Source organism: Camelus ferus, chromosome 8 (assembly GCF_009834535.1).
Source record: "Camelus ferus isolate YT-003-E chromosome 8, BCGSAC_Cfer_1.0, whole genome shotgun sequence".
NCBI lineage: Eukaryota > Metazoa > Chordata > Mammalia > Artiodactyla > Camelidae > Camelus > Camelus ferus.
In genome coordinates, this window is record NC_045703.1 from 69,933,555 (window position 1) to 69,954,832 (window position 21,278).

Consider the following 21,278-nt stretch of genomic DNA (forward strand, 5'->3'; position numbering starts at 1 on the left):
TTCCTGAGTTAGAGCGGACTACAATTTTGTAAATGTGGCTTCTGGGTGGAATGATCTTAAAACCTTTTTTGAAATGAAGTTTAATATGCTCATAGATTAAAAAATATGTCATTCTGTAAAGCCTGGTATAGAAAACATCCTCTTCTCTGCTGTCTAACAACCACCACCACCCACAGTCACTTCCTTCTTGTTAAGAGATTCTTCTAGTATTTATTCTCTGTTGCTACATTTGTGCTTACCTTGCCACTGCTTGATTTTTTTTGTTTTCATCTCACCTTTTCATTGTGGTGAGAACTCACTAGGCTCTTTGGAAGCTCTTATTCTTTAGTTTTGTTTTAAAAGTTTATATTATATTGATGATTTTTCTCCCTTCTGCTTTTTCTTTTTTCTGAGTGAGACATCTGTCATTCAGTTTCTGGACCTCTTGGACTAGTTGTCTAGTTTTTATACCTTCTCCATCATTTTCCACCTCTGTCTTTCCTACTACTTGGAGGGAGAATTCCTCCAATTTTTACCTTCAAATCCCTGTATCAGGTTTTTTGTTTCTAGCAGCATAGTTAAGTTTCAAGAGTTCATTTTATGTTTTGAATTCTTTTATTAATAAGCAGTTTTTACTTGTTTCAAGGATGCAGTATCTTCTCTTAACTCTCTCCTAACTCTCTGAGGATTTTTGAGTTTTTCTTCTCCCTACTCAGTGTTAACTTCCATCAGGTTGTTTTCTGTTGTTGGGCTGGTCAGACTCCCCAGAGAAAGCTCTTATAATCTCTTGCCCGTAGTGTGTGGGCTGGCTGTCCTCATTCTGGGCGTAGACTGAGGGAAAAGGCTCAGCCTTCAGTGTATAAATGGTCCCGTCAGCTGCCCCTCAAAACGCAGTCCTAGCAAGTAAAACTCTTTAGGAATAGATTTCTAGTCCTTTGTTAGAAATTAGGGAGTGCTGGAGTCAGCTGTTGGGGGACAGATGTGGAGATGCAGCTGTTCCTTAATGAGAATGTAGCCAGTCTTCCAGTTCCCCTACCCTTAACTTAACTTCCTCTGCTGCCAGATAGCTCCTCGGCCTTCGTGGAGGCTCTCCGGTATAAACTGGTTTCTTCTTGCCTGGGGTCAGCTGAGTCCCTGACTACTTAGCCATCTGCTTTCTAGTTTCTAAGTTGTTTCCTTTTCCATTTTCTTCCTTTATGAGTTAGTTTGTACATTTTAAACTCTACAGTGTTGTAGAAGAATTTTAGGAAAGAGTAAAAGTACACGATCAGATTAGTTTCACCATCTTTGTAAGTTTTTGTTCTTTCAAATGTCTTTAAAACCATAAGCAAAACTGTTCTAAAGCAAATGTTAGGACAAGTGTAAGGTTTTTTTTTAATTTTTGTATTTTTAACTGGCACTTAAGTTGATGGATTTATTAGGTGTATACATTTGCCAAAGTGTTTTACAGCTCAAAAATGTATTTCTTCAATAAAGCATAATTCAAATTATATTGCAACTTTATTCTTTGTTCCTGTCATGCTAATATCTCTTTGTTTTTAAATCCTCTGGCTTTTGTCTTCCCCGTGTATAAAAATTTCTGTGGCAGGTCACTTAGGATTTTAGTTTTTCATTCTTAGGCCTTTCTAAAATATTTTGGATTATAAATGTCCTTAAGTTGTCCTTGTGTTAGTATCTGTATGCATTCATGTCACACACACATATGGACACAAGCTTTTAGTGTCTTTGTCTACTAATTATAACATCTGTGCCAATTCTAGGTTGGTTTGATTGATTTTTCTTCTTTCTTATATTTTATTTTCCTGATCAGATGCTAGATAGTGTGAGTTTTACCTTGTTGGATGGATACTTGATATTCCTATAGTTATTCTTGGGTTTCATTCTGGGACATAGTTAAGTTGGAAACAGTTTGATCTTTTTAGGTCTTGTTCTTAAATTATTTAGGCCATACCGAAACAATGCTCAGACTAGGTTTAATTATTTCCCACTACTGAGGCAAGACCTTGTGTACTTGACCCAGTGTCTTCTGGTCTGACTCTGTGTGAGAGCCCCACACTTTTACCTTTTACCTTGAATCCTTTGGCTGGTTCTTTCTCTGATCTCTGGTGTTTCCTGTCACATATGCACTGATCAGTGTTTAGTTGAATAATGGAGTCGACTTTGTGCGTGTCTCCAGAGTTCTCTTGTGCAGCTCTTTCCAGTACTCTTTTTGGTGAACTCTAACTGCTTTGGTCTCCTTGGACACTAAGCTTAGTCTTTTCTCAACCCAGAGAGGCAGTCTGGTACCCTCCCCAGGGCTGCGGCCTAGAGATTTCTCAGGGCAGGGAGCCAGGGCAGCAGTGGGGCTTACCACGTTGATTTCCCATCCCTTAGCCTCACTGTCCTATCACCTGAGGTCCAGGGGCTTGAGGGCTGTTGTTTCTTGTGTTTGGGCAATTTTTTGGTTGTTTCAGGTGTGAGAGTGAATCTCGTTCATGTTACTTTGTCTTGATGGAAAGCAGAAGTCCCTTATTTGTATGGATGTAGCAACACTTTTGGATTCATTTAAAAAAAAATAACAGGGAACTTTTAGATCTGTCTATAAAAAATTGACAATTAAAAATACAGATTTTAGTAAGAAAATATTTTCAACATTTTTGACTTAAAAATCTGGAATTTAAAATTGGTTTTTATTGCCATAGTAGAAGTACATGTACACATTTTATATTTCACACACAGATAACCCTGAGGTTCCCAGTTTCTTGACTCCTTAAGTCTCCTAGTTGTTCATGATGTCCCCCTAGATGAAAAGAAATACTTAATAGTTTTTCTTATTATTAAATGATTATTTCCAAACAACTTAATCAGTTTATTAAAACAACTTAAATTTTTTTTAAAAATCTTTTAATTTTATTTCTAAGTAGCCATGTTATTTATTAGTGAACTTGTGTTTCTCTTGAGTACTGTTCAGCTTCTCAAACTTAGGAATCAAATTGGCCACTGCTACTCTCTTTTCCTGTTTCACATTGATTTTTGCATGGACTTAGCTTTTTACTACAGCAACCACTGAAAACCTGGCATTGCAAAGATATGATATCATTGAAAGGAATGTAGCATGATCTAACATTGAAGTCAAATATTTTGAGCTAGAAGTTTGCATGGTGTCTGACAGACATCGACTATTGCTGTTTCCCTTGAAATTTCAAATACCCCGTGGTCCCCCTATGAGCACACTGTTGTATCTCTGAGTTCACTCCTTAGGAACATGTAGATATGTACATGGCCTACCATAGGTGGATGTGTTGTTTCATTTCTCATTTGCTCTCAGAACGTTTGGATGCATTTTCACACTAGTGATATTAACAGAAAATAAAGGCAGAAGCTTATACTTAATTTGAGAACTTATTTCTATCCTTGTTGACCAAGTTCCATAGAATTTTTCCTGGCACGACGTCTGCAAACGTGTGTTGTAGTAGAAAGCTGTTTTATTATGCCAGTTTTATTGATTTATACCAGTTTTACTTTCTTTTATTGCAATCTTGCGATTTAGTTAAGTAGAGATCTTTTAAAGATGAAAGTTCAACAACACATTGTTTATCATTTGTATTTTGGTATGTATGGTATCTTACACTGAACCATATGCATGTATTTATACCATTTTTATATTGTTTATAGAGTTATATTCTTATTTTTTAATCTTTAAAATTTCACATTTATAAAATATTTATAAATATATGTATATATTATCTCTAACGTTTAAAGCAAGAAGCAATTCTGAAATTATTATATCTTAGGTGAAAGGGAGGTATGGCTAACTCTACTTCTAAACCTCCCTGTAGCTTGACAGTGTTTTCAGCGTGAGGATCACTAGGTGATCTGAAGATGTGAAGGAACTGAAACATAGATGTTCTCTATTAAACTAGTATGTATGAGCTGATGTGATTTAAAGAGTGACCTTACAGTTCACTGGTTCTAAACTGAGGCCTGATAGAAATACAGTTAAGACTGTCCTTTCATTTATTTCTTGTGATTATTATTATAACGAAATGGTTCCATAATTACTACTTGAAATACTTAAGGCAAGTGACATTTGTCTTACACAATAATGTCAGTTTGCAAAATGCTTTTTCTAATCTTGATTTCGGCTAGGATTATTAAAAGTAGTTGTAACGGAAATGAAAGATCTCAGAATTTGAGAATGAAAATGCTGATTCAGTTCCTAAATTGGCAAGTTATTAGCTGTGTGACCTTGACAAATGACTTGCTTAAATTACCTTGATGACCTTCCGTTTGCTCAAATAATATATGGAAATAGTAATATGCTCTTCATGATAATCTAAGGATAACACTTGTACATAACTGTCTTAGTACGTGAGAGCACTGCAGGAGTTGTGATTGCTTTGCTCAACCTTGTCTTCTTAGCATCTGGCTCCTGCTTACTACAGAGTAGGTGCTCAACAAGAACTTGTTGACTCAGCCGTCAGTGTCCAGCAGTCTCACAGGCTTTTTGTCTGGAAAAGAATTTAAAAGGTTTATAATGTCATAGCGAAACAGTGCAAGCATAGCTTACATAATTGGCAGAAGGGTATTACTTTGAAAGATATACTCTCTCTGAGAAGAAAAATTTGTGATAGTATGCTTTATAAATTTTTTAGGAGGAGCAAAATCGAGGCAAGCCTAATTGGGAGCATCTCAATGAAGATTTACATGTACTGATCACTGTGGAAGACGCTCAAAACAGAGCAGAGATCAAACTGAAGAGAGCCGTTGAGGAAGTGAAGAAATTACTGGTACCTGCAGTAAGTAATAATTTCCAAATCTTAGATTTGGGCTTGACACTTTTTTCAATTTAATTTTAAGTTATAATGTTTATGTTAATAAATAATAGGTTGTTATTTGTTAGCAATTTTATTTAAGCAGAAAACATAAAAATAATTTATAAGTCATTTACTATAGAAAAATAGACAAACATAAAAGTTGCTCCGATCCTCAAATGGGAAAGCTTGCTTATTTTTTTATGAAGGAAGTGTTGTGAGGGGAGCAAACTCAGCGGCCTACTGTTCAGAAGTATTATTGCCTTTGTGTCACTGTGTTACAGGGTAAGAATGTAGGTACATCATGAGATAATGAAAGCTCTTTTGTGGAGCAGTTTCTCATTGCAAATAATTAATGAGTTTACAGAAGTCTGTACAAGTTAATATTTATATTGAGTAAGCTATATTAGTGGGAGCACATTATTTGCTATCGACATTCATATTTAGGTGTTCAGGTAAGAGATGAAAAAGAATTTTGGAGGCTGACATCTCATAAGAGAGGACCCCTGGTACCTAATGCTCTCGTCCCCCTTCCATTCTCTTTTCTCTCCCCTCTTAAACCTGCCCTCCATTTTGTCTTGTCTTCATTTTTACAGACATTTTAGTAGCTTTTAGAAATGATGATTGAATTATTACCAGAGTATTATCTTTTTGAATGAAAAATAAATTACTGTTGATCCTTGAACAACTAAGAGGTTGATCCACATTCAACTTATAGACGGCCCTCAGTATCTGTGATTCCTCTACATTCAAGGATTCCACCGACGACAGACCAAGTAGTTTTGTAGTATTTGCTATTGAAAAATATTCATGTATATATGGGCCTGCGTGGTTCAAACCCACATTGTCCAAGGGCCAACTGTATTGGCTTTTAAGTTATTATTAAAGTATTTTTATATTAGTAAAAAATAAATGGAAATATGGACCCTAACTTGCTATTGAAATAACTAGGAATATTGTTAAGTATTCTAACAAAAATTTATTGACATTTACATAAATGAGTATGGCATCTGCCGTTTTTTATTCCCCAGATAGTCTGTTCTGCAAATAAACATTTATCATTTACTTGACAAAATTAGCCCTTTGGAAGAAAAGAATTTTATGTAAATTCTGTTTGATATAGGTATAAACAAACAGGTTAAATATAAGCTGAATCTATACACACTGTTAAACCATGTAATCTTCTTCCTTTTTGATTTTCTTTACCCTAATTCAAGCCGCAGTAATTTCAGAGCCCCCAGCTGGTGTCTGTACTTGTAGTCTTGGGCACCTCAAACTGCTCTTTGCATTACAGTCTAGTCATACTTTTCCCAGCTTAAAAACCTTTTAGTGGTCCCTCTTACTCTGAGAAAGGAATACAGAATTCCTTAACATGGCCTTGCAAGTTTCTTCATCATTTGCCGTGGCTTATCTTTCAGGCTTCATTTTTCCCTGTCCCCCATACCTAAAGTACATACACATGTAGACACACATTCCATACCATACTTCCATTGAGTCATTCTGTATTTATTTGAATTTCCTCAATCTTCTCACCTCTGGGCTTTTATAATTCATTCAAGAAATGCTTATTACATACTTTTCCTATGTCAGCTGTTGAAAATACAGAGAATAAATAAAGCTGAGCAACAGAGTGCTTCCATCATGAAGCTTACCTTCTGGTTGAGGGGAGAGGCAAGTTAGATTACTAACGATAAACAAAAAACAGATAAAAGCTGTATTAGGTTGTGATAAAGTGATGTGAAGGAAAACAAAGCAGGATAAGGGACTAGAGACCCTTGGATTAGGAAAGTACCTCTGAGATTATGATGTCTGAAGGAAAAAAATATCTGATTGAAATGTGGTGCAGTCATTTGGATATTCAAGGAGCTCTCTAAGCAAAGAGAACAGAAAGTGCAGTGACTCTGAGACATATTTCAGATGGTTCAAGGAGATCCAGTGAGGAACTTAGTGGGCAGGTGGGAGAGTGCTGGAAAATCAAGTTAGTGTGGGAAGGAGGAGATGGCAATTTACAGAGGCCTGTGACCATGTTAAGGACATTGATCTTAGTGTGAGATGAAAAGTTATTGGAGGAATTTGAGTAGAGGAGCAACATGGTCTAATTTATGTTTCAGAAGATCATTCTGAATAAAGGATAGACTTTGAGGACAATGGTGAAGGCAAAGATGCCAGTTTGCAAGCATTTGTAGTTCAGGTAAGAGATGAGAGTAATTGGGACTAGTTTCGAAGTATGAGTAGTAGTCTGATTATGGATTTATTCTGAATGTAAAGCTGGCAGGAATTTTGATGGATTAGCTATTGATTTTAAGGTTTTTTACCTTGAGCAATTGGAGTTCTCTTCTGTTTATGCTGTTGGAGGCACAAGTCAAGAAAATGGGTTTAGAAGTGTAAAACTTGAAATACCAAATGTTGACTCTGCATTTGGTTATGAACAGTCAGGTAAGGTGAGAAAATGGGGCTAGAATATGTCGATTTTGCAGTCGTCTTCTTGTCAAAAGCTTTTAGGGCCATGGGACTGGATGATATCATCTAGACATTGGGTAAAGGTGTAGAAGACGTGGTCTGAGACTGAGCCCCAGGTACTCCACCAAATAAGAGGTCAGGAAGGAAGAGGAGGATCCAGCAAGGTGACCAAGGAAAGGAGCTACTAAGGTTGTAGAAAAACCAAGAGTGTGGAGGCTGGAAAGCCAAGAGAATGTTTGTTGCTGAAGATGGTTCAGTTAAAGTAAGAATGGACAGTTAACCATTGGATTTGGCAAGTAGTGGTCATTGGTGACCTTGCGAAAGGTTTTTTTTGGATGGTGGGTTTAAGAAAATGGGACAAGGGGAAAAGGAGTTGAAAAATTTTCCCGTAAGATTTCATTATTTATGTAAATGCTCCTTTCAGTACTCTTGGCCTCTCAGCTGTTTTTTTGCTTCACCTTCAGTTCTTACCCTCTGTTCCGTATCAGCCTCCCACTCCGTGGTGATTCCTTGGACCTTCTGAGGGAGCCTCTCTAAATATACAGCAGCAGAGTGTCCAGCAGTGGACAGTGCTCTTCAGTGAGAGATGCTGCATTAATTTGGCAAGCAGAGTTAATTAACTTGTGCATATATACTTCTAGGATAAATCTCTTTAAGTAGAGTTACTAGGTTAAAGGGTAAATGCATTTTAAGTTTCAATTACTTCACTCATATTAGAATTTCTAAGTTGCCTTCCAGAAAATTTGTACCAGTTTACAGTCCTGTCGATGTTGTGGTGAAAATGCCTGGTTTCTCAACACAGTCACAAACCCCTCTGAGTATTACCAGTTTTTAATCTTTGCTTTTCTAATAGTTTCTTGAAGTAGCCTTTCAGTCACAAATATGTGAAGAAAATAATTCTCATGGTTCTTAAAACTATTTAAATTAGGTTAATTTTTATATTAAGGAAATTTTTTTAAACAAAAACTATTTTTATCTTTATGTTCACATCTTTAACAGGTACACAATCCCTAGTTACACGTCATTTCTGTGGGGAATGTGATTTGGTTTACATCATCATTTACAGAATGAATTTGTAGCTGAAGTGTGGAATTATCTTCATATTATTTCAGTGTAAATGTCTGTTACCTAACCGTGTAGAAATAGGTTCTTTTTTGGAAGGATGTAGAAAGAGACCTGTGCGTATTTTAATGTGTTTGTGCCCAGTATGTTTAATGTTACATAGCAAAAGATCTAGACCTGGCTTGAGGGACCTGGGGTTGGGGAGGGGAGAGTGGTAGACTTTGTGCTTGATTTAAAATTTCATAATTAAATATAATAAATATTCCAGTTTATAGCTTACATCTGTAGGTTTTTAAGGTTAATAAATCTGGGTAAAGATTGTACTTGTACTCTATATGACACGATTCTAATTTCTTTTGTTGTTAGTAATTGGGATGATTTGAAAGTATCTCAATTTCTATAACCACATGTAACTAAATGTTTGGAGTTCAAATCATTAAATTCAAAATGGGGTTTCAGAACAACCTTATCAAGTAGGTTCTTTTTTCCGGCAAGCACATGGAGAGAAACCTTAGCATTATCAGAGCAATTAGTAGTTTTTTCAGAAAGTAGTTCAGTATTCTAATTTCATTGCAGAGGTAATAAAGGGTTTTGAGATGATCACAATTCATTCATTAGTAGAATCATAATATTTTACCTAACAAACTCATTTACTCGGGATAGTGCCATTTTTATTTCAAATGTTTCTTTGATTTTAATAATCTGTTTATTTTCATCTCTTGTTTCTTATATCACAAAATAAACCATGCGTAACTAGGTAAGAGTTATTTCTCTAGTTACATGTAGTGTTTTTGTCTGGCAAGTCTAAATCTGTTACCATCAAATATCTACTAAAAATAATCCTTTCCATCATAAGTACAATTAATCAGTTACTTAAATCTCATTTCCATAAACCTGAACTATATACCTTCTTCAGATTCCTGTGGTCTTCAGTATACTGTCCTAATTACAATGTGACATTTTGTGAAAATTAAATCATACTCACCCATAGAAAAGAACTAGTGAGCGGTGTCCTGATTCTGCTCATCTTTGAGGAGTTAAGTCATCCTTGGCAGAAATCACTGCTGGCATAACTCTACCTCCAAAGAATTCTTGAGCACATAAATTCATGCTGACCTAGTCGAAATAATCTTGTTTCACTTTTAGTCTTACTCCATTCAGTTCATTCTCTCATAAGTTAGTAAGAGTGATTTTTTTTAATGTAAATCATATTAAAGATGATCAGTGATTTGCCATTTCACTCCTTGGAAAGTGGGGTGACGAGTGAGTTATCTGCCTTGAAACTCTTTGTTATATACCAAAGAAGTGGCTCTTAATTGTAAACAAACTAGAGGTAGTCGTGAAGAAAAGTATTTTAAAGTCAGAAGGAAAATATTTATGAAATAATTAATTTTAGGAGTTTAGATAGCTTCATGTAACTGTAAAGTAAAATTTCACCTGTGTTATATGTATTTGTTCTCTCCAACTTGTCTTATAAATGGGAAGAATTTTGAAGTACTAGGATGCAGTATAAGAAAATGAGTGAAAAAAGTTTATTCCTCCTAAAATGATTATGATGATATCCTCAGAGTGACTGGTAGAATTTTACTAATTATGTAGGTAGAACATTGGGCAAAGGTTGTATAGGAAGAAACAATGGTGTCAAGATTTGATACAGTGATAGCCTTCTTATTTTAAGTGCACCCTATGAGGAAATTAGTATTACTTGGAATTACCAGGGATCTGTGATTCTGCTTTTGTGGTTTCTGATTTTATGTAACTGCTTTGTTCTGAAAATTAATTGGGTAGAACAACTATATCGCTTTTATGATTCTGACAGTTTTACATTGTAGAGTATTTACTAATTTTAGCTAAATATTTAAGACAGGATATGTTGATCATTTTTGTTTGCTATTATTGGAAAGTGGTTCTGTTTGCTTTTTGACACATTTGTTTCTTTAATTAAACTTATGCAATGTAGTTACTAATTTAATGTAACCCTGTAATAAATTATTATTTTGTAATTAGACAAATGGCAGTTACCAATTTTTATATATCTAAACCTTATAGGCTTTTAGTTACGTTTGTTGAACTTGTTTATTATAATCAGAAGACTTTCTTCAGATGACATTTTAATGCTTGTTCTCTTATTCACATCATAATTGTCACTTTCTGTGAGCCTTTCAAAATAAACTGGGCTGTTAAATTTCTTGGCTGAACTTCTTATAGTCTTAGCTTAACATTTACCTAACGTGCTTACACGTATACAGAGTTCTGTGAAATAATGATTTCTTATCTTTATATATTACTATTCAAATCACTTTAACATAGATTTGATCCTTGCAGAGAGCTTGTGTATTAATTTATTCATTTTCTGATTTTGTCATCACGTGCTTTCATTTTCTTTATTCTTGCTGCACTGATGTAATATGCTATAAATTTACATTTCTTTTTGCCTTTTATAACACAGTATCTAAACCTACTTTTAATTAATTTGGTCTTAATATCCTCATGTACATATTAGGACAATTGATCAGTTATTATACAGGGCCTTGTTGACTATTTTAAGGACTTTGGCTTTTGGTCTAGGATGGGTGAAACCATTGGAGTGCTTAAGGACAGGGGAATGACATGATCTGATTAATATTCTATAAGGGTTACTGGCCTTCTCTGTTTAAAGCAGAATAAAGCACATAAGAGTGAAAGAAAGGAAGCTTCTGTAGGAGTCTGTAAATTATGGCCCATGGGTCAAATCCAGTCTTTCACCTGTGTTTGAATAGCCTATGAGCTGAGAATAGTTTTTATATTTTTTAATGACTGGGGAAAAATTGGAAGAATAATATTTGAAAAAGAAAATTTCATGAAATGTCAAAATTATAGGAAATTCAAATTTTATTGTCTTTTAACAAGTTTTATTGAAACACAGCCATGCTTATGGTTATTTATTTACATATTACCTGTGGCTGCTTCTACGCTTCATGGATGAGTTGAGTAACTGCCACAGAGACCATATGCCCAGAAAAGCCATTTACTGTCTGGCCCATTACAGAAAAACCTTACCGATTCCTGGACTGTTGCATTAATTCAGAGGAGAGGTAATGGTAGGTTGGGCCAGTGCTGCCATAGTGGCAAGATATGGTCTGACTCTGAGCATATTTAAATGAAACTGGCAGTTTTGGGTAATGGATTTTCTATGGGATGTTAGAAAGCAAGATGTCAAGGATGACAGCAAGATTTTTAGCGTGAGCAACTGAAAGGATATAATTGCTATTACTTTGATGAAGAAAATGTTAGCAGGAACAGATTTTGAAGAGATTATTAGTAACCCAGTTTTAGATCTAGTAAGTTTGAGATGCCTGTTAGCTATCCAGGTGTAGCTATTCTAGTATTCTGTTCAGATTAACAAAGATTTATTCCAGGTTGACTGTATTTTAGCACAGTAGGGGTGCAGAAAATTATTTAAAGCAGTATGTTTAATATTTAGGGCAGCAGCATATTTCCCTAACTGTATTCCATTAGATACTTTTCATAGGTATTCAGGGTAATGGAAGCCTTTAATATACTATTGAGTATTGTGAACCTCTTGTAGAAACCATTTCCAAATTCAGTTGACCATCAAATTTTTGTTTCTCAATATATTCACATCTAGTGTTGTAGAGATACCTGTTTGAGAAATAATCCAGAGACTTATGAGTCTGATTTAAATACATATGAGCTGTTTTTTTCTTTTTCAATGCTGAAGAATAGTCATTTGAAGACATGAAGGAAGAAAAAATTCTTGAGGAATTTCTTTTTTTTTTTTTTTACACATATAATAAAAACTCATTCATTAAAATGAACAATTGAACAAATGTACAGTTTGTCATTTGACAACTGTATACACTTAAAACCACTACCACAGTCAAATTTCCATCACCCTAGAAAGTTTCTCTCTTACCCCTTTGCCATCAGTTAACCATTTGCCCATGCCTCCAGGGATTGGGGTTAATTTTGCCTTTTTTTTCCTGTTGTGGTCTCAAAACTTAATTTTTACCCCCAGCTTTATTGGTTTATGATTGATGGATAAAAATTGTTTGTATTTAGATTGTTACAGTGTGCTTTTTTTGAGGTGTACAGTGTGATGATTTGATATACATACACATTGTGGAATGATTATCACAGTCGTTTAACATATTCATCACCTCACATACTTTTTTGTGTGTTTAAGTGAGAATGCTTAAGATCTCTCTTAGCAAATTTCAGGAGTGCACTACAGTGTTATTAACTGTAATCACCATGCTGTACATTATTTCCCCAGAACTTAGTCATCTTATAGCTGAGAGTTTGTACCCTTTGATGAACATCTCCCCATTTCCCCCGCCCCACCCCATCCCCTGGCAACCACCTTTCTACTCTCTGGTTGCATGAGTTCACCTGTTTTAGATCAGTTTGCCTTTTCTAGATTTCATATAAATGAAAAATTTTGTGCCATGCAGCATGGCTTTTTTTTTTTTTTTTTTTTTTTTGAGGTTCATCCATGCTGTTGCATGATGCATCAGTGGGTTGTTCCTTTTTGCTGATCATTATTGAATATATATGCCACAGTTTGTTTATTCTTTCACCTGTTGTAGTTATAATTTTTATTTCTCTGAATACAAATGATGTGGAGCATAATTCCATGTGCTTCTTGAGAATTCATCTACCTTTGATGAAGTATCTAAATCTTTTTATCATTTTTTTATTGGCTTGTCTTCTTTTTCACTGTTAAGGTGGTTCTTTATATATATTGGGAGTAAATCCTTTATCGAACAAATATTTTAATCCATGGCTTGCCTTTGTCTTGTGTTTTTGTAGGAAGGCTTTTAATTACAAATTCAATTTCATTCATAAATATAAAACTACTTAGATTTTTTTTCTTTCTTGTTTTTGTATTTTTTGAGGAATTTGTCCTTGTCATCTAAGTTGTTAAAATTTTTGTCATTAAGTTGCTCATAAGATTCATAGGATCTTTAGTAATGTCCTTGCTTTCATTTATTATGTTAGTAATTTGTGACTTCTTTTCTCCTTGACCAATCTAGCTCTAGAGCTTTATTCATTTTATTGATTTTTTTAATGGGGTAAGTACCAGCTTTTGGTTTTGTTGATTTTTCTCTATTTGTTCCTTTTCAATTTCACTGATTTCTGCTTTTATCCTTTCTTTGTACTTTATTTGGGTTTAATTTTATTTTCACGCTTATTAAAGGTGGAAGACTAGTGACTTAAGACCTTTCTTTTCTACTTTTGAGACATTTATTTTATAGATAAAAATTTCTCTCTGAATAATGCTTTAACTGCATCTCGAACATAATATATTGTATTTTTATTACCATTCACTTCAAAATATTTTAATTTTTTTTATGATTTCTTCTTTGACTAATGGATTATTTCCAAATGTTTCCAAATATTTGGGACTTTTTAAATTCCATCATATTGTCTATTTTGGTGACCATCCCATTTACACTTAAAAAGACACATTTTGCGGTAGTTGGGTATATGTTTTATAAATATCATTTAGGTGAACATGGTTGAAAACAGTCAGGTCTGTCCTTATCCATTTTTTTCCCTTGTTTTTGTTAATTATTGAAAGAGTTGTGTGAAAATCTCCATTCATTCATTGTAGTAATATGCATAGTAGTGTGTTCTCCTTGATGGCACTGAAATGGCAAACTAATTTGATATTCACATATGTGTATCTGTGTATATATAGCTTACATACCCTATATGAACAGAGTTTTGCATCATTAAAAAAAATTCACTCTTTGTTTTATATAATGGCAACTTTCCCCTTGTTTTAATTTTGAAGTCTTTGCCCCCACCCCCAGGGCCAATTATTTTATGTATAATACTTTCTATAGAGATAGTACAAGCAGTATATAGGTGGCAGTCAGTGTTATAGAAGATGTTATACAGGTTCACTGGAAGGTGTCACAGTGGACCGGGGTACTTAGGGAAGAAGACTTCACGTAGGTAGATGAGACTTGAGCTAGAACTTCAAGAGATAGAGTTCCCAGAGACAAAGGAGATGAGTATATATGCCTTTTAGAGGTAGGGAGTTGTGCATTTCAAGTCATTAAAAGTGGTAACAGATGCAGTAGAATTGCACAAATTATGTATGGTCAGGGACGGTCACGTAAACTCAGAACTTTTATTTCCTCATTTGTAAAATTCGGTTATTGTTGCTTACTTGCCTTAGAAGGACTTTATAAAGGTAAAGGTTATTATTTTAGTTATATGGAGGTACAAGGCACATTCCCTCTTTTCTCCTTTTTTTTTTTTTTTTAATGTTATATGGATTGATTACCTCAACTGCATCATTAGCCATGTCAGTTAGAAGCTCATTCCTAGTCACAGGAGGCACCACACCAAAAGAAAGTAGTTCTGTTCCCTAGCTCCAGAATATACCCTCGTTGCTAGTCCATGATCTCATCAATGTAAGTTTTTGTTTAGAGTGGTATAATAAGAAAATTGTGAACCATCTAATATTACTAAAAATAACACGTATAAAAGTTTCTCCACGCCCCCCCACCACACACAAACATAGGCACATTCTCCCCCCACCACGTACACACACACCCACACTCACTATGGGAGTGCATCTGCCATCTCAAGGATCAGATACTATGCCTCTTTCAATTGTTTTTCATTCCAGTTACTTGAAAAATAATAAATAATACTATCTTTTAATCATTAATTAGCTAAGATCTTTTCTCATCTTCTCTAAAGGAAAATAGGGGAATATTGTTGCTATAAAGACTGACTGGGAAAGTAAAGGTGAGGGATGTATGCCCAGATCTCCTCTTGGTCACTCTTGCCTTCCTCATTCCGATTTTCCTTGCTTTCAGTAGGAGTAGAGGTAACAGAGTTCTGTTGGGAGCTGGGATACTAGATTGGGAAGACTGAGCCAGCTGAGCCGCACTAGCCTGAGGTAGAGAAGTTAAGTGATTGCAGTCCGTTGAAATTGACATTGTCTCCTAATTTAAGATCAGCCTTGGTACACAAGATGCCACCAGTCCCAGATAATTCATAAAGTGCTTGTTTTACTTTTTTACTTTATGGTGGGTATAGGCTTGTCCTTTTTTTCCTCTTCTCTTCAAGTTTGCTTATAGGTATTTGAGAACTTGACCATGAATCAGTTTTGAATATATAGCTGCTCTCTTTATGAAAGCATTTATACACGTAGAGCTCAGTAATATTAAACCAAATAATTGGCCTAATGGATTCTAACTTATTTCCAGCTGAGGATTTTGAAATTTAAAGTTGTTGCCAGTTATTTTAAGACATATTATAAAATTCAAAAAAGATTATCGAAAGTAATTTAAATTCAGTTAAAAAAACTACGTTTGTCAATGTCATCATAATTTGGGAGAGTAGTAGAAAGAGAAAGATCCATCAAAAATTTTTTTTATTGTTTCCTTTCCATATTTCCCAAAGATTGTCTTCTGTCTAATACCATAGCCATCTGAACTCATAGATAACTGTGTATTAATTATAACCTGAAGATACATGAAAAGAGTTCAAGAGTAGGACAGGAAGAGAGGTAATGACTCTGGAGATAGAGTAGTCTTATCTTAGAGTTTTTAGCTGGGTTGTTAATGAACTGATGGCCCTGCATTTAGTTCTTGACCAAAGGATCGATAACTGAAATCTCTGGTATCCTTAGCCTCCTTTTCATTTTATTGGGAAAGAAGGTAAGGTATTAAAAGATATATTAAAAGACATCTAGCTGTAATGCACTTGCCCCTTGATAGAGCTGTAATGTGAGAGAGCATCTCTCTCATGTAAAGAGGGTGTTGCTGCTGTTTTCTGCTTTGCACAACCATTTTAATCTGAATGGGAAATCTGTCTAGAGACCCAGAGTACAGCAATTAGCATTCTCTTCAGAGTGTCAGAGCAGAATTACCGTTGTAATGGTTTAGCTGCTGGATAAAAGGTTTGAATTTAGGTCTTCCTGTCTGCCAAACTAAATGAGTTGCCATGGGAATTTTTAAATGTGAAAGGCGTTTACACAAAGCAATTCGGCGGGTTTGAATAAACTCATAAATTACAGGTTTGAAAGGAGCCAGTCCTTGCTTCCGCTCATATAGGGACTGTGTAGAGGCTGATGGCGTCTTAAATTCTTACTGAGAATAAGCTGATCCATGCTCCCATGCAGACAATCCGCTTACTAAGGCTTGTCTTTTCACTAAATACAGTACAGTAAGCACATTTAAGGAAAGATATTTTGTTCCAGATTTCTGGAGGAAAAAAAGTCACAACTCTAGACATAAATTTGCTTTATTGAATTTTACATATATCTTCAAATAATGTTATTAATGTGATTGTTTTGTTTTAATAAACATTAACCTAATATTAACCTTAATTTTGCTCAGTGCGTATAACACACATCTTTACATTTACTTGTCCTATTTGTCTCACAAAGGTGAACATTTAAAGCTTTTCGGAAAATAAATAAGGTGCACATACTCGTAAACTGGATTATTCAAGTTGCATGTAAATACTTTCAGAGAGAGCTTGGCTTTCCTTTGTCTGTCAGAAGTACTGGGTTGTAGTGTAACAATTTTTTAGTGAGAAAGTGTTGCCTTAAATGCCTAAGGTGATGAACATTACTCATGGCTCTATAACCTCTCCTGTCCTCAAGATATCAGTAATAATATTAGTTCCCACATTGGTGTTTTATATCTGCCCTCCAGAAAAAACTCAGTGAAATTTAAGTATTTAAAATTTTGAGACTGTAAAATATTCTCACTCAATAAATAAAGTCTTTGGGGAAGTCTATTGACATTTTCAAGCCCCTCGGTTACAGTTTCATAAGGAAAGTGAAAAACTGGTTGTTGCTAACCTTGGCGGCCTAAAAATGTACATGCATCTTTCAGAAATGTTTCACAAGAAGATGCAGGTATACATCTGATGCAGGTATGTGGAGTGATTGTTTAATTCAGATGAGAAAGTATAAAATAACTATTTTAAAAGTACATTAAATATACTTTTGTTTATGTATTCATCTTTACTATTTACAGGATAATTATATATCAAAGTAGTAGTCTGATTAAAATCCTGTAGTTCTAAGATTATTGTTGAACCTTAATAAATTAATAAAACTAGACACAACGACAGGTAAGACTTTTAAAAATCTCATTTAAATTTATAATACAAAGACCATCAGAGAACTTAACAGATCTTCTATCTAGAACTCCTAGCATCAAAATGGCATAACATGTCACATGCTACGTGTAAGGTACTCCGATGGGAATGGATGTGTACGGCTTGGTAAATATGAGGAGACAGAAAAGTACTTGCAAAAATTGGAATATGCTGATTAATTTTTCTCGCAAAGCGGGATGATACTAAATACAATTTAATTGGATTCTTCATACCCACTGTGTCTTTTTATACCCACTCCACACTGTAGCTGTGTTGTTTATTCTGCATTGGTGCAGCAACAGGAGCATTGTTTCAGCTAGATTTTTCCCAAATAATTAAAAGCACTGTATCTTTGGATAGATAGCAGTCCGTACTGACAGGTTTAATTAAGAAGTGTGACAAGGTGTAGGTTTTAACAGTCACTGCCAAACCAAAATTTTATAAATCACTGAGCAGCTGTGTGAGGTCTCTTTACTCTCTTGTCCAGCCGTAATGTTACCTGGCATTGGGTCCAGCTTTTGAAAACCAATAGAGGGCCTTTTCTCCATACTTGAAGCTTCAATTCTATGCAGCTCCTTGGTGATAATAATAAAGTATGTCTTGTCTGTGGTAACTGTGAATGAACTCTCACAAATACAGACTATGAAAAACATCCGCCTTTTCATTTTTATAAAGATTCATTGAGGGGTATAGCTTTTCTAAGTCTAAAACTTTGTTGGGATTGACAGAAAAGTTTCAATAGCTTATAACTAAATCTGAGGTATTGCAAATATAAAACAACAGATTCTGGGTGTAGAATAATAGGGCAATGTGTGTTTATTCCTGAGAAATATTTTTGCAGTTTATATAGGAGGTCCTTCCATTTTAATCTCATATTCCATGCATCCCTCAGAATTTCCATGTTGAATGCATTATGTAACATTTTATACTTGCTTATACTGTTTATTCTTGAATATTAGTGTTTCTATTCCATAATTAAATATGCTTCTCCCTGGCTGGGATAACACATTTTAGTTTTTTCTATGTCTATTGAATGTATGATATTCTACACAGATACTCTAGAATTAATTCAAAATATAAATATTTTTATTAAAGATTTTAAATTATTTAATAGAAAAATAGGTGAGTGAATTCTCAGTGTATCTTCTTTAGTTCAATTATTTTCATACCTCCCTTTAATTTGTTTGCATGCCCTTCTGATGGTTGGTAAGTAGCACCATGTTCCTTACATATAGGTGAAGCATTTGTGATACATTCACTTTATATTAATGCACACTGAAATTGAACTGACTAAAAAGTTAAGAAAACCAAATGCTCCTTATTTAACTTGTTCTTATTTTTTGATCCTTATGTTTAATTTTTCTTAACAACATTTCAAATGTTTTAATCTTATGGCATTTATAAGTAAAATTCAGATAACTACCATTGTGTGATTTTAATGGTATATTAATGATTCAGATGAGTGTTTTAATATTGTTTCAGGTAAACTTATTTGGAACCTCATCTTATGGTTTGATTTTTCTTCTGTACTTTTGATAACTGAATTTTGAAAATCTAATTTTAAAAGTGACACTCATTAATAACAAGACTTCTCCTTTATGAGAATTATTCTGAAGCCTATGTTGCAGAATTGTATAAGTAGATGTGTTTTATTTTTTATTCTTTTAACCTTTAATGCCTTTGTTGGAAAAAAATCTTGACTGTATCAGTCCAATATAAATTGAATTGTTCTTAAAGTTATGCTATTAAACTGGCATGGCATCAATATTTTTGCTAAACCTCTTTGTAGAATGTAGTATCTCTAAGCAAGTTAGCAGATTCATGAATTCGCTTACTTTATGATACTTTATAAATTCTGTGAATGATGACAGTATGCTCTGTTTAAATAAAATACTTCAATTACTGAATTTAGCATCTGTGGAATTATACTTGTAGAGATTAAAAGACTCACTTAGAGACTGTCAAAAGCAATTCACTTCACAAAGTTCTATTGAGAAACTTTTATTTTACCAGGCCAGAAACCAAGATGTCAGTACCTAGAAAGATTTAGATTTAGTAATATAAATAAGGACAGAACTGACTTTCCCAATTACTTATTTGATCACTTGATGCTTGTTCTTCAGAAATATCATGCTCTCACTAAAAGTAGAGCCTTTCCAGGATAATCTCTCCAATTTGTTTTTCTTAGGCAGTCTCATCCATAACTATATCTCCAAGGACCAGTGCCACAGGGATCACTTTTCACTATACTTTTAATGTTGAATTCCAGACCCCCCTAGTCTATTCAGCATCTCCCCACGGAGGACGTATAGGCATCTCAGACATAACGTTTCCACAGCTGCAGTCACGTCCTTCCCTGCCCTCCTCATGCAGTGATCCTCCCATTGTTTTCTCTGTGTGGATGACATTAGTTGCCTAGGAGTCACATATCCTTCATGCTAGCTTCTGCTTTCCCCCAGCCCACAGTCCTTTCCATCTGCTGTATCACCGGGTTCTGAGTCTGCTCTTCATACCACATGACTCTTCTCGTTTCTGTTTTCACTTTGAGCTAGATCTTTGGTGCTCCCTCCTAGTTGAAGCCAGAGCTCTCTCTCTTTTTTTTCCCCTCCCTCTGTTTCTTCTTCTTCCAATTTTTATTGAGATATAATTGACATACAGCATGTATAGGTTTAAGGTGGTGTACAGCATAATGATTTGACTTATATACATCACAGTAAGTTTAATGAATATCCATCATCTCATGGATACAGAATTAAAGAAATAGGAAAAAAATATTTTCCCTTGTGATGAGAACTCTTAGGATTTGCCATTTTAACAGCTTTCATATGTAACATATGATTTATTGTATTTTTCATGTTGTACATTCCATCCCTAGTATCTTATAACTGGAAGTTTGTACCTTTGACCACCTTCCTCCAATTCCCACTCCACCCCCAGCCTCTGGTAACCACAAATCTTATCTCCTTTTCTATGAATTTGTTTGTTTTTTGAAATATAATTGGCCTACAGTCTTATGAGTTCCTGTTACACAACACAGTGATTTGATATTTCTGTACATTTCAAAATGGTCACCACGATCAGTCTAGTTTCCATCTGTCACCACACAAAGACATTACATAGTTACTGACTGCATTCCCCACACTGTGCATTTCATACTCATGACTCATTTATTTTACAACTGGAAGTGTGTACCCCTTAATTGCCCTCACCTATTTATTTCTTCCCCACTGCCCACCACATCAACACCTGTTTGTTCTCTGTAACTCTTTCTGTTACATTTGTTCATTTCTGTTTTAGATTCCACAGAGCTCTGTTTTTAATACGTAGAAGTATCATCACACTCCCAGTTTCAGGTTTTCAGTGTCTTTCTGTCACTGCATGGTAAAAAAGAAAACTGTTTGGCATGGCATTCATAGCTTGTCTCCATCTGATGTGTACCTAACTTTGCAGTTTTGCTTCATGTCATTTCTCCTTTGCCCACTTATATTGCCCCGCCCCCATATTAAATAACTTAGTTTCCAGAATACTCTTTGTTTATTTGGTGTATTATGATAACCTCTGGATTGGATGTGGAGGAAGTGGATAGGAGGTTTCATAGTAGAAAATAAGATAGGAAAAGGCTTAGGAAAAATCATAAGAAAGTTTTCTCTTAATACTTCAATGCTTTGAACAATTTAAAACTTCCAGTGAAAGACCAGCAGATAGGAAACTTTTTCCCTAAAAACACTACGCAGTATTTGTCAGGTTTATTTTATTTTTTATTTTAATTTTTTATTGAAGTATAGTTGATTCACAGTGTTGTGTTAGTTTCAGATGTACAGCAAAGTGATTTGGTAATACATATGC

The 21,278-nt window shown here is 34.7% G+C and overlaps 1 protein-coding gene and 1 long non-coding RNA gene across 8 annotated transcripts in view; both read left to right on the plus strand.

Annotated features, from left to right (window-relative positions):
* The window catches only part of QKI (QKI, KH domain containing RNA binding), a 142,699-nt gene that overhangs the window by 93,754 nt on the left and 27,667 nt on the right, over window positions 1-21,278 (plus strand). For all 7 annotated transcript variants that reach the window (XR_004322108.1, XM_032485320.1, XM_032485322.1 and 4 more), the window contains exon 4: window positions 4,614-4,757. Coding sequence is in view for 6 of the 7 variants with exons in the window: in XM_032485320.1 (XP_032341211.1) it covers window positions 4,614-4,757 (144 nt within the window). In the remaining variant the exon portion in view is untranslated. The remainder of the gene's footprint in view (window positions 1-4,613; window positions 4,758-21,278) is intronic.
* LOC116665471 lies at window positions 7,802-10,486 on the plus strand. The gene is made up of 3 exons (XR_004322109.1): window positions 7,802-7,811; window positions 8,394-8,396; window positions 9,301-10,486. It is a non-coding gene; the product is annotated as an uncharacterized LOC116665471 (long non-coding RNA).